At 30.5% G+C, this 22,405-nt stretch overlaps 1 protein-coding gene across 3 annotated transcripts in view; it reads right to left on the bottom strand.

Moving 5' to 3' along the window:
* Nucleotides 1-22,405, bottom strand: part of LOC126849659 (serine/threonine-protein phosphatase 2A regulatory subunit B'' subunit alpha) — a 99,173-nt gene that overhangs the window by 74,240 nt on the left and 2,528 nt on the right. For all 3 annotated transcript variants that reach the window (XM_050591713.1, XM_050591704.1, XM_050591722.1), the window contains exons 2-3: nucleotides 4,205-6,504; nucleotides 43-137 (exon numbers count right to left, since the gene is read on the bottom strand). In XM_050591713.1, coding sequence (XP_050447670.1) covers nucleotides 43-137; nucleotides 4,205-6,376 — 2,267 coding nt within the window. In that variant the 5' untranslated portion in view covers nucleotides 6,377-6,504. The remainder of the gene's footprint in view (nucleotides 1-42; nucleotides 138-4,204; nucleotides 6,505-22,405) is intronic.

Below are 22,405 nucleotides of genomic sequence, written 5' to 3'. Positions count from 1 at the left end.
GATCGGTAATGTGCGCAATCGAGACTCACATTATATACAAACCTTGGTATATAAATATTCCTGTTAGCTTTCACCTGTCTCTGCAAAGTTGTATGTGGCGGCAAACTCTTTTGCTGAGGCTTTCCTTTCGTGTAAGTCTAGAAATAAGAATTTGAGTTAAATTTTTAAAATTATTTTATTTAAAGAAAAAAATAGATATCTATTTATAAAATATCTATAAAAATTATCATGCTGATTAATAAACAGAATATCGAGTTTAGCAAAAAATCACAATTTTGTATTCCAATTTCGTTATAATTTGTGAATGTTATGTAAATTGAAAATGAAAATTTGTTATGTAAATGAAGAAAATATCGATATTCTATTACAAAATATTAGGATTACGAAGAATGCAAAGAGGAGATCAACGTATCTCGATATGATTAATTACATCATCGGCTTTTATACGATTGCTTTTACTTTTATATAATCAAGGTTGGGTAGTAACTAGTTAAAAAAAATAAAAGTTAAATTAAAAAGTTAATAACTTTTAACTTAACTTAGTTAATTTTTGGACCATTAACTGGATTACTTTAAAAAACAGGTCGTTCTACCGTCGCGGAATCCAACTTTTGCAAGAAAGATAGGAAAGTCATAGAAAACGATGGATAATATTTTGATCGATCTATTAATTCATTTTCTTATTGAAATAAATGCATTTTTCAAGCAAAAAAGCGGCGGAAACTAAGTTTATCATCTACATACAGGATGTCCAACAAGTAAGTGACCAAACGAAAAAAAGAAGGGAGGTTGGGTCAAAAATGCCGAATCATTTTTTTGTATAATCTTTAATAAAGGAATTATTATTGAGTAAAATCAATAATCACTTTAGTCAGACACACATCAGTGAACCGCGTGCCTGGTAGTGATGCGCCACAGTTGAGCGTTCACGCACACTATGAGGCGAGCGGCTCATCGATGTGCGCCCAGCTAAAGACAATGATTGACCAGACCTTACTCAACAATGACTTTATTAAGTCCTATATAAAAAAAATGATTCAGAACTTTTCAACTCAATTTGACACAATCTATCTCCACCTTTTATTTAATCACTTACATGTCGGACATCCTATATATATATATAGGATGTTCGACTGTAGAATGTCCGACTGTATATATATATATATATATAGAATGTATATATATATATATATATATATATATATATATATATGGTGTGACGTTGCCGTCTCGCGCACGTCCACCGGATCTCTCTCCGATCGCTGAGCACGGAAAACGCATCCACACCAGTCTCAAAACATTAGAGCCGTACCGAAATCTCCATAGGGGCGTTATTTGTCGGATTTATTTCATCTTTTTAATTGTATTATTATTTCCTTATTTTGATACAACACGGGAGCCTTACCGGAGAAGCGTGAAAACGGCCGCATCAAAAACAACGATCACAACAACTCGGAAGACGACCTTCGGGAGGACGAAAGGAAAAAGTAAAGGAATTATCAACCACCGAATTCGGTAGCGTAGCGAGAAGCGCGAGAGGACGAGGAGGATCCTCGCCCCTCGACGCAGGATCGTGCAGAGACGTGCCCCGAAGGATCCTGAAGGAGCTCCATCGTCACGAGGCACGGCGAGAAAAAGAGGAGGTCGGCGAGGGACACCGTTGCATTCCTCGCTTCCAAGATCGGGAATCCGCCAAGGCCCTCTCCGAAGGAGAGTTTCCCCGTGGAAAAATATTGATCGCGATCTCGGGGGTGCGCGCGCCCCCAGTACGATCATGAGCGTACCGCCAGACGGCTGCCTCGCGTGTTATCGCGTGATTGGCCGTGATAACACCCCGGTTGCGCATCCCTGGCTGGCCCGGCATTACCGATTCTAGATCGCGGTGCTCCCGGGTCAGACTGGCGCGAGCGTGAGAGTGTTAGACGTGCTGTGAGCGAGAGCGAAATACGCGAGCGAAACAGGCGTGGGCGTGCGAGAAGAGATCTCGGAAGAGAGCGAGGAGTGTGAGAGCGATTGCGGCAGGACCCCGAGAGGACGAGACCGAACGAGGAGGAGCTGCCGAACCTCCGGACTTTCGAGAGGAGAGCATCGTGCCGGTGAGGTTATCCCGCTACGTGTTAGCCACGCATGTTCGCGATATCGGGATCGCGTCGTTCTGCCGTCGAGGCCGTACTTTAATGTTGTGTTCGCGTTCGAGTTCCGCTCGGAAATTTAGCGATTATCGCGTCATGGTTGCGTAATTGTATTAGCGACACGGCCCCGTCGGCAAGCGATCCGAGCCCCGAAACGTCTCGAGTATTGGACTCTAGAAATATTGCGCGTTGTATATCGTCTCTCTGGAGATCGCGGACCGAGACTCTGCGTAATATATTAGCGCGTAATTTCTCGCCGTCTAAGTCGTGTATGTGTGAGGTCGCCGAGTGTGAGTGTGTCTCGCGATTAGGTATTCTTGTTGTTAATCGCCGAGTGTGAGTGTGTCTTGCGATTAGATATTCCTGTTGTTAACCGTCGAGAGTGAGGGCGTTTCGTGCGAATATTTCGGTTTATTATATTCTTTGTCGAATCGTATGCGTTAGAATGGATGATTGAGGTAGTGATTTCGTAGAAAGTATGGAGTATCGTTCTGAGCGTTGCGAGCTAGATTAGCGAGGTGCATGCTAAGGGTGCACTGGATGCATGTGATACTCGTACGGCATGTCAGAACAGCGAGCGAAATATTATCGATCCGCGAGGGGTCCGATAATCGACCTGGTATAATTGCGCTCGGGCCTGGCCCGATCGACTCTGATTTAACGGCGTCTTATTTTCTGTAGCGCTAAGCCGTTTCTAACACCCAGACTCGCTTCCGCGAATTTATCGATACCGGACCTACCACCGTTTATCTTTGTTTATCATTCGGACGCACCGTTTCTAAATTAATAAAGCTGTTATTTCTTTGTTACGCTTGACGAATTTAATTTCTTTTTCGCGTGTTTGTCGCTCTGTCTGTGTCGCCTCTTGCTTCTATATCGTGTGGGTTCAACATCAGCCCTGTTCCTCTACCGTTAGGTGAGCTAGCCCGCCCGTGACGAAATCGGATTCTTTCTTCGCGTCTTTTTCGCGCTCCTCCCGCGTATTTGACGAAAATTAATACGTGCAAGACCGTATCTGGCGCCCAATTGCAATTCTCGCGAGTTTTAAAGTTTCGTCACGGCACGCGCGGATCACCTTCCACCCCGTTCCCTCCCGGCGTGTAACCATTTATCGATTCCCTGTGTTTTTGCTGACGATCCCTTTTCCCGTATCTCCCGACCGGCGAATTGTACTCCCGTTCGCCGGCGCAACGGAACATCCGCGCGACGGAGAGATCGCGACGGCGGACGCGCTCCGAGCTCGCGAAGGGAAAAGTCGTCGCAATATATATATATATATATATATATATATATATATATATATATGTTAGGATAGTCGTTAAAAATTATCGCTGGCGTCCCCTAAAATAGTAATAATTGATGAAAAAAAGTTTTATAAAACCCCAAATCTGTAAATTATGTAAAATGCCTCCCATTGTCAATTGATACTCGGTCCGCGGCGAAGCAATGGGAGGAGCAGTTTGCGAGCATGCTTCGCTATGGCAACCAAAAGAAATACACACATAATGCGTGCTCCGTTTTATGTATGTGATCTTTTCATTATGTGTATTTTTTTCGGTTGCCATAGCGAAGCATGCTCGCAAACTACTCCTCCCATTGCTTCGCCGCGGACCGAGTATCAATTGACAGTGGGAGGCATTTTCGCGCCACGAGCTTTTCGCGGCACTTCGTTGGCTGATCTTTTAAAATTAATATTTTCTTAAATATTGAGAAAATCACAAAATGGTACAGGACTTTTCTATTCAGAATAACATGCTCTACCTTCCCTTAAAGGGTAATCCGCGAATTATCGGACACCCTATATGTATATATATATATATATATATATATATATATATATATATATATTATGGTGTGTATATATATACATAATTATATTATATGTATAATTCACATACACACACACACAGTTTATATTAATAGTAAGCTTAGTTTATCTATCTAAAAAAACGGAGACAAATATTAACGTCATATTATGTCAAATATGTAAATATTAAGTAATGTAAAAAATAAAAAAAGGACTAAAACATGCCAATAAGTTGCATAATAAAAACATGATATAGAATAAATACCTGAGCTTTATTCTGCACTTCATGACCACTTCTCCACGTATTAATGGCTGGCTGTCGTGGACCACGCTTGTCCAATAGTAATTCACTCGGGCATTTTTCGAAGATAAGCACACGTTCTGCTACAGAACCTCTAGTAAGAAATGGTCTGACGGGATTGTTGCCTGTTCCAATTGCCGCGGCTGCTCTTATATGTTGCTTTTGTTGATTAGTCAATTCCGGATGAGGTACACTCTGTTCTAAACGAGGTCGTGGAGAAGAAATTCTCGGCCCCCATCTGGATGCTATTAAATGCTTATCTGAATCTTTAATATCTTTATCTTTTCGTATCTCCATCTCGAATTTTGTTCTTGTGCTAGAGACCAATTGTTCCGTGGTGGAATGATACGAAAGGCTGGACGCTCGCTGTTCTTCGAGCCGCTGTTGAGTAGGCGGATTCTCTTGAGCTGCCTTATATCTAATCTTAGCATAGTCCACTACTGACATAGCGGACAAATCATTTTTATTGAGCGATTTTGATTCATTGATTAGCGGATTATGAACAGTGGATACAGCTGTAGCATTGTCGATATTGACAGCAATATCTATTGAATCAGATGCCGCTGAGTTAGACGTTGCCGAGCTAGATACTGCCAAGCTAGTAGCATGATGTGTATGGCTTCCGATAATAATTGGCTTGATAGATTCAATCTTCGGTTTTTCCTTCTTAATAGCCGGTTTTTTACGTTCAGATATCATTGTCCTTTCTGATTCTTCAGTAAGGACAGCGCCTGTTTTTAAAGCATTTATCAATCTTTCTTCCTCCCGCGCAACTTCATCGATATACGCGCATCGCGAATTTTTTATCACGACCGACTTTTTCTCGTCTTTCACTGGCAAAATTGTTGCAATATCTTCTTGTTGGGATGCCTTACTTGATGCGTGAGATACATTTGTGATGTTTTTGACATCATTTAATTTGTTTTTTAGCGGCCATGTTGTTAAACCCGAACGTGTTGAGTGCGTTGAATCGATATTTAATGAGGAACTAGTGGGCGATGACGCTATTAATATACTAGCGGGTCTCTTCTGCTGCGTTGCTCTCTTGGAAGATGTTAAATCTACTGGGAAAGTAGTTTCAATCGTCTCTAGAAAAACTTCGCAATGATGAGAACCAAGCGTCTTCGTAAAAATTTGAGGCTTTACTATTTGCGATGATATGTTCGAAAACGGTGAAGACAATAAAACACTCGTTAATTTCTTTGAATTATTGATCGGAGTTATATTATTCTTCATGGAAGTTGCTATCTGCTGCTGTTGCACAGAATTTTTCTCAAACTTCTGCAAAGCAAATTGTATAGAAGATGGCAATGTCTTCGATGGCGATTTCTGTTTGGAAGCGGCTATTCTAGCTTTATCTTCTACTACAAAATTGTTGACTAATTTTTCAAGGTTGCCATTGTCCATATTTGGCGTTTGAGTTAATATATCTTCCGCTGTCGAAGAAGAATGTTCAAGCAAAGGCGATGACATTGCCTTGCTGCCAATATTATTCCCAATAGCGGGTAAATTGCAAGGTGTTAATGCGCTACCAAATTTGTCAACAGCAGTTTCGTTACTGTGACAAGTTAAGATTTCAGTAGGTGCTAATCCGCGACTTTTCCATGTTTGATAAATTGCTTCCGCATGATCGCTAATCTGCTTGGCGATAACGGCAATATCCTCCTCACCAGAAGAGGTTGAGTCTGCAGGGAATTTTTGACGAAGATCATGCTTAGCTGTGGCCATCTCATAGAAACACTGTCGTTTACGCAATTGCGGATGATGATTGAGTAGAAAATTTATTGCTTGGACGCTAAATTCGGCAGACTGATCTAATACCAATTCAACTAATTTAGGACTGTCATGAACTGGCACGATATTAATTGGAATCGCGTAACCAAAGTGAATTGTTTGACAGTCCACTCGATCGTGTTTTGAACGGGATTCATTTACTAAACAAGCATTTAAATCTGGACAGTGAACTGTCCTGCTTGGACGTGGATCGACAATCGCTGGAATAAAAAGATCGCGTCGGGTTGCGTAGATCTGGCAACCCCTAGACAATGATGATGATCGACACTGTTCTGCTGTTTCAGCTAATAGCAACGAAGATGTCCTTAAAGATCGTTGAGCTGTTACTGCTATTGCTGTCATATCTCAGGCCGGTTGGCCTAAAATTCTCGTTTTCCTTAATTGCCAAGTTATCCTATAACTTTCCTTAGTATAAGGCGTCATCACTTCTTCTTTTCACTTCCTTTCCCTTTTTGCTTTTATGTCTCTTTCTGGACAGCGTGCGTAATTATTAAAATTATTATTTAGAAATTATTTAAAAATTATTAATAATTTAACAATTAATAATACGGTTGAAACAATATTTCAATTCAGACTGTAATTGTTGGATGAATGATCTGGAAAATATATAAATCAAATTCAATAAAAGAGAGAAAAACTTTATTTACAAAAAAATTAAATTTTTTTGGAATTCAAAATAAGAATTATGCATATTTTTACTATAAATTAAAATTGATATATTTATTTAAATGTATATTTATTTAAATATATATATATATATATATATATATATATATATATATATATATATCTTTAATCATATAATTCAAAATAAGAAAAAATAAGAAAAATTTACCAATAAATAAGATAAATTCTCAGATATTATACACACAAAAAACATTAGCAACATGTTCGATAATATGGAAATAGATCCAATCATAACTTCACAGTAGATTTCTATTCATTGTGTGCACAATTGTTTACTTTGTACCAGCATAAACTGACAGTATGAAAGCAAAAATGCAATAAAAATTAAGCATTGTCTGTTGTCATAATCCAGCAGCAAATATCGAGTCTATCATATCCGAGATCAACAAAAGAAATCAAACATGTAATCAAACGTGACAAAAATGCAACTGAATTATCATACATCAAATATTATTGATTATATTGCATAAATATTACCAGGAAGTCGCTATTTATAATTTTTCAGTCACAAATGTAGTATGCAATGTGACATATATATATATATATATATATATATATATATTATATATATAGGGCGTCCGAAATTATTCGCATTAGCACTTGCAAGAAAGGACGGCCCAGAGACAATGCAGAAATTTGCAGTTGCTATAGGCTAATGCCTGGGGTTAAAAAACGATTGTCATTCAGAACTAATTCTTTAATGGAATTTTATTGATTCATACGATCATTCGATATTAAAATAAATTAAAAAAACGAAAATAATTATAATTAATTAAATTAAGGGGTGCACTTCGAAAATATATAAAAAAATGTCATTTTTTATTGTTTTTGAAATATCTTGGAACCGACGCAAAATATGTAAAACATGAGAACTTTTTTATAGAAAATAAAATTTGTCATTGAATATGTGTATAAAAATTTTTTTTGCGATATCGGAATCTAAAGAAAGAAAATTAAAAAGGAAAAAATAGCGAAAATTAAAAAAAAAAATTTTTTTACATTTTTACGTATAACTTTTTCTTTTATCAGTCTAAGCAATTTTTTAGCGTTAATATTTATTTAGCGTAGAATATTTATTTTTTTTATCTTAGAATAAAAAAATTGCTTTAACTGATAAAAATAGTTATACGCAAAAATGTAAAAAAAAATTTTACGAAAAAGTCACTTAGACTGATAAAAATAAAGTTATACGCAAAAATGTAAAAAAAAAATTTTATTTTAATTTTCACTATTTTTCAATTCTTTTTTAATTTTATTTATTGGGTTTTTGATATTGCAAAATTTTTTTTATTCTACACATATTCGATGGCAAATTTTATTTCTTATAAAAATGTTCCTTGTACTTTTTTCGTATTTTACATCGTTTCCGATATATTTTAAAAAAATGACATTTTTTATTAATATCTCCAAAGTATACCCTTTAATTTAATAGCATTTTCGTTTTTTAAATTTATTTTAGTGTCGAATGATTGTATGACTCAATAAAATTCCATTAAAGAATTAGTTCCTTTTAAAAACACAGACAATAGCCTACTAGGCACGCAACGAAGTCTTGGGAGGAGCGTTTTACGAATGACAAAGCTTACGTACGTGTAATATGTAACGATGGATCCTAGCAACCAACACGTTAATGGTCCCTTTTTGCTGCGCGCTTATAGTCACGTGAATTGATCAATCTTTTTTAATTAATTTCTCAATAATTATATAAAAATCAAAATGGTAAAGAACTTTTTTTTCGGTTCCACCTGTTTTATTTGCACAGAAATAAATATAAATATAAATTTCTAATCTTGTTAGCCGTGCTTTGCAGTCTTTATATTCGGTCGTGACCGAAATTTAAATACAGGATATATACATTGTATAACAGTAAACGAAAAAACACTATATCTCGATATAACATATTTTATTATATGGCTGTGTTTTTACCATTATTTGACAACAGACTATACTGCGTTTCTGCTGTGCAATACTGTAAGTGAAAAAAATAGGTAGATAAAAGTGCATTTATTGGTGCGCAAACATTTTGGACCATTTTTGGTTCATCTTCAGTATTGATAAAAAAATATAAAAATCAATTTCGTAATACATACAAGTTTGCACACCAATGAGCGCGCTTTGGCTTTTATCTGCCACTTTTCCCAGAGTATTGTTAATACTCTAAACCTATAGCTGTTATTATTGTTTCTGCTGTGTTTTCCATATTATCTTTTGAGATGGAAGCGCGATTTTGCCATCCATGTTTTACCATCATGCCATGCTTGCAGATAAGCTCGATATCTGGCGATATAATAGTTTCTGTTGATATATTGTGCATGCAATGTTTAAATTCTACTGATTTATTATTAATGTCAAGAACTTCTTAATTTTTGCAGCATTTTTATAGCGTACTATGAAACGCGAACTTCTCTGCTGCTATTATCAAAAGTGACAGATTATTGTCGCTATTCTACTGATAGCTGTAGACTCTGTAAATATCGTTGCGCATTTTTGAAATATCAAAAAACATGCGACGATACTTACAGAACCTACATCTCTATCAGTAACCGTATATAGACAATAGCGTTTCATGTTTGATCTGCATATACAAAGTATACAGATATAGAAACATATACTTTGTATATGCAGATCAAATATGAAACGCTATTATCTATATACAGGGTTGATCTGCATATCCCGGGTTAAATGGCCAAGTTTGAAATATGAATTTAGAATCTTAAAACAAGAAAAAATTTTCCTCTGGAAGTATGCTCGCAAACGCTTCGTTCAAGAGATATTGACTTCTGAAGTTTAGAACTATAGGAATGAATAATTTCAAAATGTTTCTTTTTATTTTTGTTTTGAAGATCGAACATCATTGATAGGCTTATGTTTGCATTGTAAACAAATCTCCGTCCATTCATATCAAATAATCGTTAGTTTAAAAATTTTTTTAATATTTATTTTCCCGGAAGATGGATCGGTCGTGCTGGATCTATGGTCTCCGCGTTCCCCGGATTTAACACCACTAGATTTTTTTTTGTAGGGGTGCTCTCCAGCAAAAAGTTTATGAAGTGCCTATTGATCTTCAATCACTAAAATGGAGGATAGTGCAAGCGTGCGAAGAAATTACAGATATATAATGTTAATCAGCCACTCATTCTGTCGATAGGTGCAATGCTTATCTCCGAGCTGGAGACCATTATTTTGAATAAAACATTTAATTATTAAATTTTGATTACTATGCAGCAATGAATAGAATAAACCTAGATTAGTTCAAAATTGTTCTTAATTCAGAAGTCAATATCTCTTGAATGAAGCGTTTGCGAACATACTTCCAGAGGACAATTTTTTCTTATTTTAAGGTCCTAAATTCATATTTTAAGTTTAGTAATTTAATCCGAGAACACCCTATATACAGTTATTGCCAGAATTCTGCCAACATTGAATACATTTATACGGACATTAATTCAGTTTAGTAAACAACCGTTGTTGCAACTACTGGTGTTAAACAGTACTTTATGCCGATGTTATTGCATCAGTTATAACACTACTTCTGCTAAGGAAAAGGAGTAGATTTACAAATCCGGCTTTAAGAAAACGTGACGAGGATTTTAACAATTTAAAATTGCCAATCTAAAACCTGAAATAATTGAGTCAACGAGAGTATGTGTATGTATATGTCTAAAGTTAATCAGATTATTAATTTAATAATTAAAATTATCTAATTGTTTGATAGTGATTAGTAGTCTAATTAAAAATAGTCAATCTTTTTTAATTAAATAATCAAAATTTTGGTGTAAAGTTAACCGTACATTTTTTTATTTTCGGTTAAATGAGGATTTATTCGATGCAAAATCGTTAGATGCAATTGCTTTATTTACAACATTTGATAGTTCACAATTTATATAAAAAGTAAAAAGAACCATGTGCGGTTAGATAGTGGAGATGACTAAAGCCCTCGGCACACGGTATGTGTTTCGTACTAAATCGCATACGAGACATTTTGCTAGCAGTCATACTGGCTATGCAACTTGAAATATTATGTGTTGCGTGTTTTTGTGCGTGCTAGCATGCTAGTTTTTGGTAATAGGTTTGATGCTATTTTCACTACGTGGTTTGCATATAATTAATTAAAAATGACAGTATATCTTAACCTAATGTAACTTATATTTATATATATGAATGAATGTCAGAATTTTCTTATGAATGAATGTAATTTCATTTATTGATGGATTTTGTTTTGAATTTTTAGAATCTTGAAAAATTTTGATAAAATCTCTAGAAACCTTATAACTAAAATATTTATTCAACACGTAAAACAATCTGCACGTGTGAAGCCAAAAGTAATAACATTCTTATGATTGGAACACGTAGAGCACTTCGTATGTATATATATATATATATATATATATATATATATATATATATAATATACTAATCAATTTTGTTTAAATTCAAGTCTAAAATTGAAAAACAATTGTTTGGTAGTCTAATTACAGATAGTCGATTGATAGTCTAATTAATAGTCTAACGTTTTATAATATACAACGTTTTATAGTTAATTATTAGGCTATCATGTATTATAAAACCATACATAGCAAAGTCAGCGCACATGATTTCGTAATCATGGATTTTGTTATCGTCTAATAATTAATTACCAAATGTTGTAATCAGATCATCAATCACCATCAAACAATTGTCTTTCAATTAAGATCAATTTGAACAAATTGGTTGGTAAAATATATATATTGGTCCGGCTAACTTTATAGTCATTTCCATTATTTAACGTTATAAATAAAACATTCGTGACCACTTAACGATTCTGCTCAAATCTTTATTTAATCGATTAGACCAAAAATAAAAAATCCGGTTAACTTTGCACAAAAATTCTAATTATTTAATTTAAAAATAAATAATTGACCACCAAATGTTTTAATTAGGTTATCAATCACTACCAAACGACCACCAAACAATTAGATAATATTTTTTATATAAAAAAAATAAGTGATCTGATAGACTTTGCGGAGCTGAATATGACTAATTAATATATAAAAATTGCCAATAAGTGAAAGTAAAGGTGATTGTCATTATTTATATAATTAGTTCTTAAGTTTAGCAATATATTATAGTAATAATTTGATTCTATGCATTAATTATGCTCGCATTAGATTTTAATTTTTATTTCTTTAAATTGATAACAATGCTATAAATTATGATTCACTTTACCAAGATATTAAGAGGAAACTAATGAAATAATTCCTTATGTAAATAAACGTCACTTTTAAGGAGTTATAACTACGATTGTTATTAAATCAGATTAACGTTGCCATATAAACATACTCATAATTAATAATATATTTATTTAATAATAATATATTTAAGCATATATTTATTGATAAATACTCTTGACAGATTTGGCTATGTGTTGGATACTAATTGCTTACTTCATATATTCTGACAAACTTTAAAATGTGAAATCATGAAAAATAATGGATAAAGCCTAGTAATACTACATATATTTTCGTGCACATATGAACTACTGACTTGTTATTTAAAAATCAAGATATCGACAAATTTAAATTTTAATAATATAATTAATTGTCTTTAAATAATGTTGCGCAAAACTAACCTGTACAATTAAATTTTCTTAAATTTTTCTAATTATTATTTTTTACAAATGATCCATACATATTTAAAATTTCAAGAAATTGCGCTAGATTATATATAAAATAGCGATATAATATTTTAATGAATTTTAGTAGGTTTAACTGTGTTACTTGTTATTTGCTACAAACTCTGCATTGTAATTGTAATGAACAATAGTCCCACTACTATATTTTTTCACAATCCTCTCTTATCCATATGTACGCACGAATTGTTCAATATCATAGACATATTGGAATATAAATTTGATTATCATATTGAAAAAAAAAATTAGACTAACAATAAATTTCAAATTAAAATTATTTCTTACGACCCACTTGATATAAGTAACAATTTGATTCTTTACCATCAATATAAATAATAAATCATGAAATAATGAAAATTCACCTTAAGGTAGCTGAAAAATATTTTATGTAACACTAGAAATGTTTTAGAAAAAGAAATACATACAAACACATATATTTGAAAACAGAGACAAGAAATTTTAATATGCCATCAAATAATATGATCCTGAGCAATTATTAAAAAAGGGCTATACTTTATAAAGTTAGCATAACTTTTTCACAATACAAAAATTCTATCAATTATATTTACATCTGCAATAATTTTACAATTCCTGATAGATTTTACAAATAATTCTATTACCTTAATTTAAAAATTGATACCCAAAAAACATGAAATACTAATTTTCCATGACAAGTCACTTTTTGAGAAATGTTGTATACAATTATATAATTTTATAGTATTCAAAAAAATTCACAATTTTTTACATTATGACTCCAATTTTTAAGAATTTTTAAATAATATTTTTTAAATCTTGCTGCTGAGAGACATCTAATAAAACTAAAAAAGAATATTAAAAACGGTTAGGAAATAATAGAACATCTCATAATTTAAGAAAATGCTAACGACAAAATTAAAAATGATTTTTATTTATTTTAAAGCTGGAACTAATGAAAACTAAGCAAAACTATTGAAACTATGTGAAAACTCTCTATCAAGAACTGCCAAGAAATAAGTTCCATAAAGTTAGCCGGTCAACTTCATTCATTTCTATAATTTTTTTTTTAAATAAAGTTTGTTGGTCGTTTATTGGTGATTGTTGGCCTAATTACAACGTTTGTTGATTAATATTTTTTTTCAAAATACAAAAATAAGATTTTGTGTAAAGTTAGCCGGAAAGATATTATTTTTGTTTCAATCTTAGTTCAATCGATGCACAATCGTTTGTTGGTCACGGAAAAATTAATTAAAATGTTTGTTGGTTTATATTTGTCTTGAAAAAACGAAAAAAACTGATGCAATAAGGGTGGCAGAAGAGATTGGGTAAATCTTAAGATTAAGGGCGACCTCACTGATTTCAATGATCTTGATATATGTTGTCAAGGACATAATTCTGAGTAACCTTTCTTCTAATTTAATCGTCGTCCGTTGCCTATTAAAAAGTTATTAACAAAAAAAATTTGAAATGCCAAAGTACATGCATGGATAAGAAGCACGCGCGCGCGCGCGCGCGTACACACACGGGGGGGATACAAGGGGGGCCTTCGGCCCCCCTCCTGCACCCTCCCCGCCAGTAGACAGGGTGGACCTCACTTTACAACTTACAAAATACATGCTACATTGTAAAACAAGGTCCACCCTACCGGCGGGGTGGGTGCGGGAGAGGGACCGAGTGCCAACAATGAGATTTAAACATTGTTTCAAAATATATGAAGTATATCCTAAAAATATTACTAATACAAGAAATGAAATACAGGATGTTCGAATTAATCTATCAGATAATATAAAATATAATGTCTTAATCGAAGAAAACGAAATAATTAATAAGGTCGTTTGTAGCTAATTTCATTACATCCCAATCATGCAATTTGACGAAAACCGCTCTGAAAGATGGAGACAGTGGGATAATTTTTTCAAATAGGAATCTCCTACAAAAATGACACAACTCGATAGGTCTCAAAGAAACGAATCAAATAACTTATGATATATGATGTTAAGGGTCTTCGATATTACGATGACTATTATGACGTTTCATGTTCTTAAATGAAAATTTTAAAATTATAATTTTTCAATGTAATAACACAAATACAACATAAACAAACTTTACCTTCTTTTTTATTTTATAACAGAAAAAGTATTAAAATTGTGAAACTTTAAAATTACATATCTCTGGAACCAGAAGAGAGCGCCACAAAATTCAAAGTGGGTGTTACTTAGAACGGTATCTTTAAAATATGCGTAGAAATGAAAACAATCCGTGAGGTGTAAATTAATCCGAACATTTACCTAATGTTTAATAATGTTTATATGGGGTGATTACGATAACTATGGCCCTCTATTTGAAAGGTCATTTCTAAAAGTATTTTTGACGAGAAACACGGGAAAAATAGTAAAAAAAATTTTTGACCAATAGTTTCCAAGATATGCGATTTTAAAGTTTCACAGTTTTAATGCATTTTCTGTTATAAAATAAAGAAAAATAAAGTTTGTTTACGTCGTATTTGTGTAAAGCGTGGAAAAAATGTTTGTTTGCATTTTCCAGAGATAAAATTCCTTGGGTTTTTCCACTTTCCACGCAAAGCAAAGTTCAACGCAAACCTATGTGTCTAATTTTTCAATAGTGGAGCCCTCCCATAGAGGGGCGAAACATATTGTCTCCACGCATATACTTTTTAATGCGAATAAAATTCCACATGAGTTTCACATAACTTTCCACTTTATATTTACCAAAAAATTATATAAACAACACTTATTATAATACAAAGATTTGAGTTGAACCTCGATTTGTGTGGAAAGTGAAAAAAGCCCAAGGAATTTTGTTCTTGAAAATGTAAACAGACATTTCTTTCACATCTGCACAAATGCAACGTGAACAATTTTTATTTTTGCTTATTTTATAATAAAAAATGCATTAAAACTGTGAAATATTAAAACCGCATACCTCGGAAACTATTTGTCAAAAATTTTTTTACTATTTTTTTCGTGTTCCTTGTCAAAAATGCCTTCAGAAATGACTCAGGAAGTTGTAGTCATCGTGCCGTTTATACAATCAATATAATAACATTAATTTAACATATTTTCTACTTATGAATTAAGTTAAATCTCTTTTATGAACAATTTAGATATAAATTATATTTTTATTGTGATATTATTATCATATTTTCTATTTTATTATACTTTTTATATAAATTTAGGTCAATTTAGGTAAATTAATTTAATTATAATAATGTATAAGATTAGCAGATACATATCGATAATATTCTTCGATATAACGAAAAGATAGTTTATATAAAACTCTCTCAATAAAATTGGCTCAAATTGTGAGAATTAATTTATTTGAGTTGACTTTCTGAGAGTTTCCATAAAATAGTCACAAATTCCGAGAAACTGTACATATTATTGAGGTATAGTTATTGATGTGCATTAAAAAATTATAAGTATATATCTTATTATTACTTTTACATCAATGTGATTTTTATGCCTGATTTCATAAAAAATAAAATTATTAATATATTGATATTTGTATTTTGTGTGTATTTATTTTTATATTCCATTATTTTTTTATAGTCTATTTTGATTTCATACACAATACACATATACAAACTAATTAAAAAATAATTAGAAAAATAACTCCAGACTTTAATATTCAGACTTAATATTCAATCTCACTTAACGTAAAAAAATCAATTAATTAATGAATTTTATTTGTATTTCATGCTTTTATTTGTATCTCAAAAATTTTGATACTTTTTAATTTTCAAACAGCATTTCTTATTTTTCGAAAATTCTTAAAGAAAATAAATCAGTTACTTTTCTTTAACATATCACAATATAAATAGTTAATTGGAATAGGAAAAGAATTGTTCATATTTCTTTTCCATTTGTTTTTATCTTAAAGAAATAAATACAACACTTTTCAATTTATATAAATTCGTCAACAGAATAATTGCCATTTCGAATCTTATAAAGTGTAACAATAAAAAGTAGCATAAATGAATACGAATAACTTTTTTACATGTTATTAGTTATTTTACTATATTTTAAAAGCAGCAGAATTATTTTCTTAAAAAATTTTTACAATTGAAAAATACTGTAGTTTTGAACTTGAAATACACATGAAACAAGAATGACAAATAAATGCTAACAATTCGCTATCAACTAATGTTAACACAATTGAATATTTTATAATTGGATGCTAATTTTATCTTAATTACTTCATGTTGTTATATAAATAATTTGAAGTATAATAAAATACGAAATACAAATGTGATACACACTAAGTACAAAAACTGATATTATTAATTTATACTTTTTATAATATTAAACATATAATATCAGAAAAACATTGATGATATAATATTGACTATCTATCTTTAATATGCTTTAATAATGATATTTTAATAATGATATTATAATTCCTTGTGATTATAAAAATTCTTATTCAAGAAACCATAAATTGTCAATTTTCACGAATTGAGCTATAAATTCTTCAAGGCAATGATGACGTAATTTTTTGTTTAAAGCAAAAACATAAAAAATGAAAAATTTCGCCATTTCAATGATCAAGACAAAGAAATTTTTTACTTTTCACATTTCTATTCTAGTTACATGAGCGTTGCCCAATACTCAAGAGCATTTAACTACAGTTTCGAAAAGTATAAACCTCCGATTGTGCTGAAATTTTAACCAAATCTTATCCCTGATTTAAATAGCAAGCACCTATAAGGATTTTTGCCGACTCCGTTTATTCTTATTTCCCCTCAAAATTCCAAATTTTTACTGTATATCTCCGAAAATATTGATCTTAGAGAAAAAAGTTTCAGACAAAAAATGAAGTTCTTAAAAAGCTCTACAAAAAAGATTATGTACATTTTTTACATAAACCCATTATTTTGGATGTTATGTGATAAAATAATTTTAACGCTTTCATGTTAATATGCTGCCTCCATACGCATACGCTTTTTGCAAAGTGAGTTTCCATATGGATATACAACTTTTCACGTGAAGCAAGGTTCATTCAAAACTTATGTGCCTAGTTTTTTGATAGTGAAGCCTTTCTCCGCCCCTTGTAGGGAGGGGGCAAAACACACTACCTTCACGCTTATACTTTTTAATTGCGAAATGAGGTTTCACATGGGTTTATACGAAGAAACTGATTTGGGAATCTACAACTGAAGGACATCTATTAATATATTTTTCTATGAATCAGTTTCGATACATTGTATTAACACTATATTAAAATTATTATTTTATCACACCCAAAATAATGTGTTTACATAAAAAATGTATATAATCTCTTTTGTAGAGTTTTTTAAGAGTTTTATTTTTTGTTTAAAACTTTTTTTTCTAAAAACAATATTTTTGGAGATATAGTAAAAATGTTTTGAAAAAGGGTGAAGGGCAAACGAGACCTTATCGACATAAATGCTTTGAAGTGCTTTATACTCAAGTCAAGGACAAGCTTTGGTTAAAATTTCAGCGCAATCAAAGGTTTATGCTTTTCGGAACTTTATCCGAGCATTTTCAGGATGTCTATTCGTAAAAAAAAAATTACCTCAAATTTCTTGATCTTCAGATAATATTGTTCTCAATTTCAGATAAAAAGAATAGATTTTTTGATGTAACTTTAAAATAATAATGTTTTATTGTATGCGTTATCTAATGCTTTTTTCTCATACAAAAAAAAACAAAGCCATTTAAGTTTCAAACGCTAGATTTGTAAACGTACTAAAAAAACTGAATAGTATTTGTAAGATAAATAGCTTGCATAACTTCTTCATTTCTTATCACAAAAACATATGAATAATAAAGAACATGTATTTTGTTAAAACATTGAATATATAAACAGATATATTTTATTATATCAATTAATTTTTATTATATTAATTCTCAGCTTATCAGTGGATTATCAATTATTTTAAATATAAGGATAAAATTATCACAAAAAGAATTTTTTTAATTTCCTGAGTTCCCATAAAATTCCATGAGAATTCCCGAATTTTTTCAGATATAAAAGAAATCTTTTTTGCAGGAAATAAACATCCTGATTTTCCATATGAACTTTCACAATTCTTCGTATGCAATCATAATAAAAAAAAATTATATTTGTAAAAAACTAGCATATAAACTGTCTTACAAGCTATGAATCGACTACTATTATTAACTTTAATAATCTCGATGGCTGCTCTTTATGATCAATTAATTATGGTCTAATTATCGCTAAAGAGCTAATGTCGTTGTAATAAACCAGCTGGAATATATTCTCTTGCTTATTAACTAGCTATTATAGTTATAATCGTAACTTTCTTTATAATTATTCTTTATAAAACTCTTTTTAATAACAAAAATAGGCTATAGTAATAACGGTACAAGATGAATAAATTGACAAATAAGAGCCGAGGTATGATTATTAATGCGCAAACTTTTTTTAATTGTTTAATTTAATTTAATTTTATACTACATATACATGTGTACACATGTTGTGTGTGTGTGTGTGTGTGTAGAATTTGCTCATACATATATGTATAATTTTTTTTTTTTTATTAAATTTTTGATATAAAAAAATCGAAATAATGACAATGACGACAATAACGATGACGAGAATAATAATGATAGCAAGAAAAAAAGACAAAAAAAAACAAAAATGTATACGAAGATGAAGATGACAAGAGGTATGCTCGTCGGGTGACTCCGTCGAGTATCGTTCGTGTTCGAGCAGTGCTAAGAATACCGCGGCTAGCCATATTTGGCAATGAGATCGCGATACAGTGCGTATTCCGCGCGTTAACACATGAACGCTGAGAGAATTAATAAGGAAAAAAAATGCTGAGATATGAAATTTTATTAAAAAGACAATATGTGTGTGTATGTGTATGTTTATATTATAACATCACTAAATAATATTTTGTTTATTACAACAAAATAATTTTGATTTTTCATTCTCGAGCCTGTAAATGTGCTTTACAATTAAGAAAAAAAAAGTTTTAGGTATAAATTAATAATTATTTTGGTATAAAACATTAGGTTTTTGACTTGTTAATCGTTTAATTTGGAGCAGCCTAATCTTTCATCATTTCATCATTTCTCTTCGTTATATTACAATCTCTTATAGACAATCTCTCTATATTCCAAAAAGAATCATTTAGGGTCGCCGCGCCTACCTTTTAGATTCTAGGTCAGAACGGCAGGAAAGGTGTGGTAAAAGTTTCAAATATTCATTACAAAATAATTTATCAAAATAGCTAATCGAAATTATTTCAGTAATTTCAATAATAGTTATTTTAATAATTTAATCAAATGTTTAAATGCACTATTTTGCGAATAAACCTATCACAAACATCATGTACAAGTTACTTATATATATTTAATAATGATTTAATTATGATTATTATTATAACTAATGGATTAAAATACTATTTTATAAAATCAAATTACATTAAGAGAGAATGCGACTTTAATTACAGCACCATTAAAATGCACTATAAAAAAAAATAACACCCTAAACGCAAGAAGAAAAGAATTATTTTATATAAACAGTGATTTGAAACATTAATATGAGAATGGATCGATAAAATTATCTTAATGCTTCGATGTTTCATATTAATGTGCGCTTGTTGCATTATAATATTGCGGTAAACATCCTATGGCATAATTTGCAACTTGTATGTATGTACTCCAAAAATTTCTTTATTTATGTGATTTTAATAAAATGTATATATAAATATTTTCAGATTATAAATTAAAAACGCAATGTAGATTTATAGAAAGTAGAATGATTATTCTATTTCTTCGCAATTATATATGCACTGAGATCATGAAAAAGTATACTAACGAGTATTACTTATAAGTACTAATTGTAAGAATTTACTTTAAATATTCTTTTTTATTTAACTTCACAGAGAAAGATAGAACCTCTTCTTTATTTCTTTCTTTCCTTTCACTCTTTCTCTTTTTTTCTTTTACACACACACATACAACATACTGTAGCAATTTATAAATTTTTAAAATTTCGAAGACACTTTTAAGAAAACTAATCAATTTTGCTTTATCTCTCTTAGGCACTTATTTTGCTTAGACATTAAACAGAGTGAGCCATTTTAATATTTTTACCTAAATGTCTTTTACTGCGCCTTTTATAAAAAATATTTCGTACAAAAGTTTTGTAACTTTGAAGGGGACATAAGATGCCACCGGTTTGATCTTGGATGAAGATTATGAGGTTATTTCAAGTCATCTTCATTTTTATATAAAACCACCATAATTTTTTACACAAATCGGTTCCTTGAAATATTTTCTACTTTAATTCAACATAATTTTACATAAACTATATAAAATATCTCATAAAATATTTACTTTCCGATTAGTTTCTCTCAATATTTTTATATGTAATGGAAGGAATCAATTAATGCAAAGAAAACATAGTTGTTTAAAAAATTAATATAACTGCGTTGTAAATTCATATTTTTTCTTAAAAACAACTTCATATTTTTTGCATCAATTGATTCTCTATTATTTTGAGCATGAAAATATTATGATAAGATAATCGAAAAGTACATATTTTAAAATATTTCATAGTTTATATAAAATTATGTCACATTAAAGTATAAAATATCTCAAACTATTAAATTTTGACCATACTACCCTTTTAATCTTTTACGCCAAATATTGCGAGAAAACAATTTATGTATTCCATTTAAAAAAATAAAGATGAGTTTAAAATAACCTCATGCAAAATCAAATCAATCTTATCTTATATTTTTCTTAAAGTTACAAAACTTTTGTACAAAACATTTTTTTGTGAAAGGCGTAGGAAAAAAGGTATTTAGATGGAAACATTAAAATGGCTCACTTTATATAAAATATATCGCATAATTGTGACATAATTATAGAAATAGTTTAATTGATAGTAACGTAATATTTTAATTATTAATTAAAAGTAATTTAATATTTTGATAGCTTGAAGTTTGAAGCAAAACTGATAACTGTTATGCGGATTTAATCAAATCATCACATTAAGCAAAAAGTCGCTTTTTTATATATATGTGTATGTGTGTAAGAGTGTAAGAGTGTGTGTATCCTCTTTTAAATAAAATTATCGATTTCTGATAATTGATTAAATTGATTTATAAACAAACATGGCATAACGTATTTAAATAAAATGTACAGTCTATTTAACTCAATCATATTTTGAGAAAATTTTTTTTAAATGCAAATATTTATATTTTGTCAATGAAAAAAATTATTTTGATTATCACAAATAAAATTATAGGTGTTTTACGAGGCAATCAATAAACTTAGAAACGTATTCCAAAGGTAGAATAAATTCAACAAGAAAAGATCATATACGTTATAAGTCTATTTAAGTCTGTTATCGAATTAGAATTATTTGTACATGTCAGAATAAAATTATATGAATGTCACTTTAATACTTCTGTTATTTTCATCGATTTTTTGATTGTACATTAACGGAATAAAATTACTGCAAACGCACTGCTATCCTTATCATATTTCATCAATGTGTTTTCAATTTATGAGTTTTGCTACAAATCTTTTTTTGTCTTGCCTTTTCAAATAGTATTTATACAAAGTATTTTAATATACAATTTAGACAAAGTATTTTAATGTTTACAATTTAAAAATTAATAAAAATAATAAAAATATTAAGGTAAAATTCACATGATAATTTTATTTTAACCTTTTTATTTTGATTGTTTCATAATTTATTTTGATATTTTGTGAGATAAAATTTTATAAACTATTGCTCTTTTAATGACGACAAATACTTTAGTAAATTTTACAAAATTGTATGTATTTTATCATTACATTTTGTCATCACATGTAAAAAATTATCAATATTTCATAAGCTGTTATTAATTTTTTTTTATAATTCCATCTTAATACTTTTATATAAATAAGATTATTGAACATATAAACACTTTAAAATAAAATTATCAAAAATCCATAATTTGTAAGATATTTTACATAATTTATCTTGATATATATATAGTGATATAAAAAAAGGAAAATTTTATAAAGTTC

This window comes from Cataglyphis hispanica, chromosome 1 (genome assembly GCF_021464435.1).
Source record: "Cataglyphis hispanica isolate Lineage 1 chromosome 1, ULB_Chis1_1.0, whole genome shotgun sequence".
Lineage (NCBI taxonomy): Eukaryota > Metazoa > Arthropoda > Insecta > Hymenoptera > Formicidae > Cataglyphis > Cataglyphis hispanica.
Note: the sequence above shows the minus strand (reverse complement) of the source record. Positions and strands in the feature narration are given on the sequence as shown.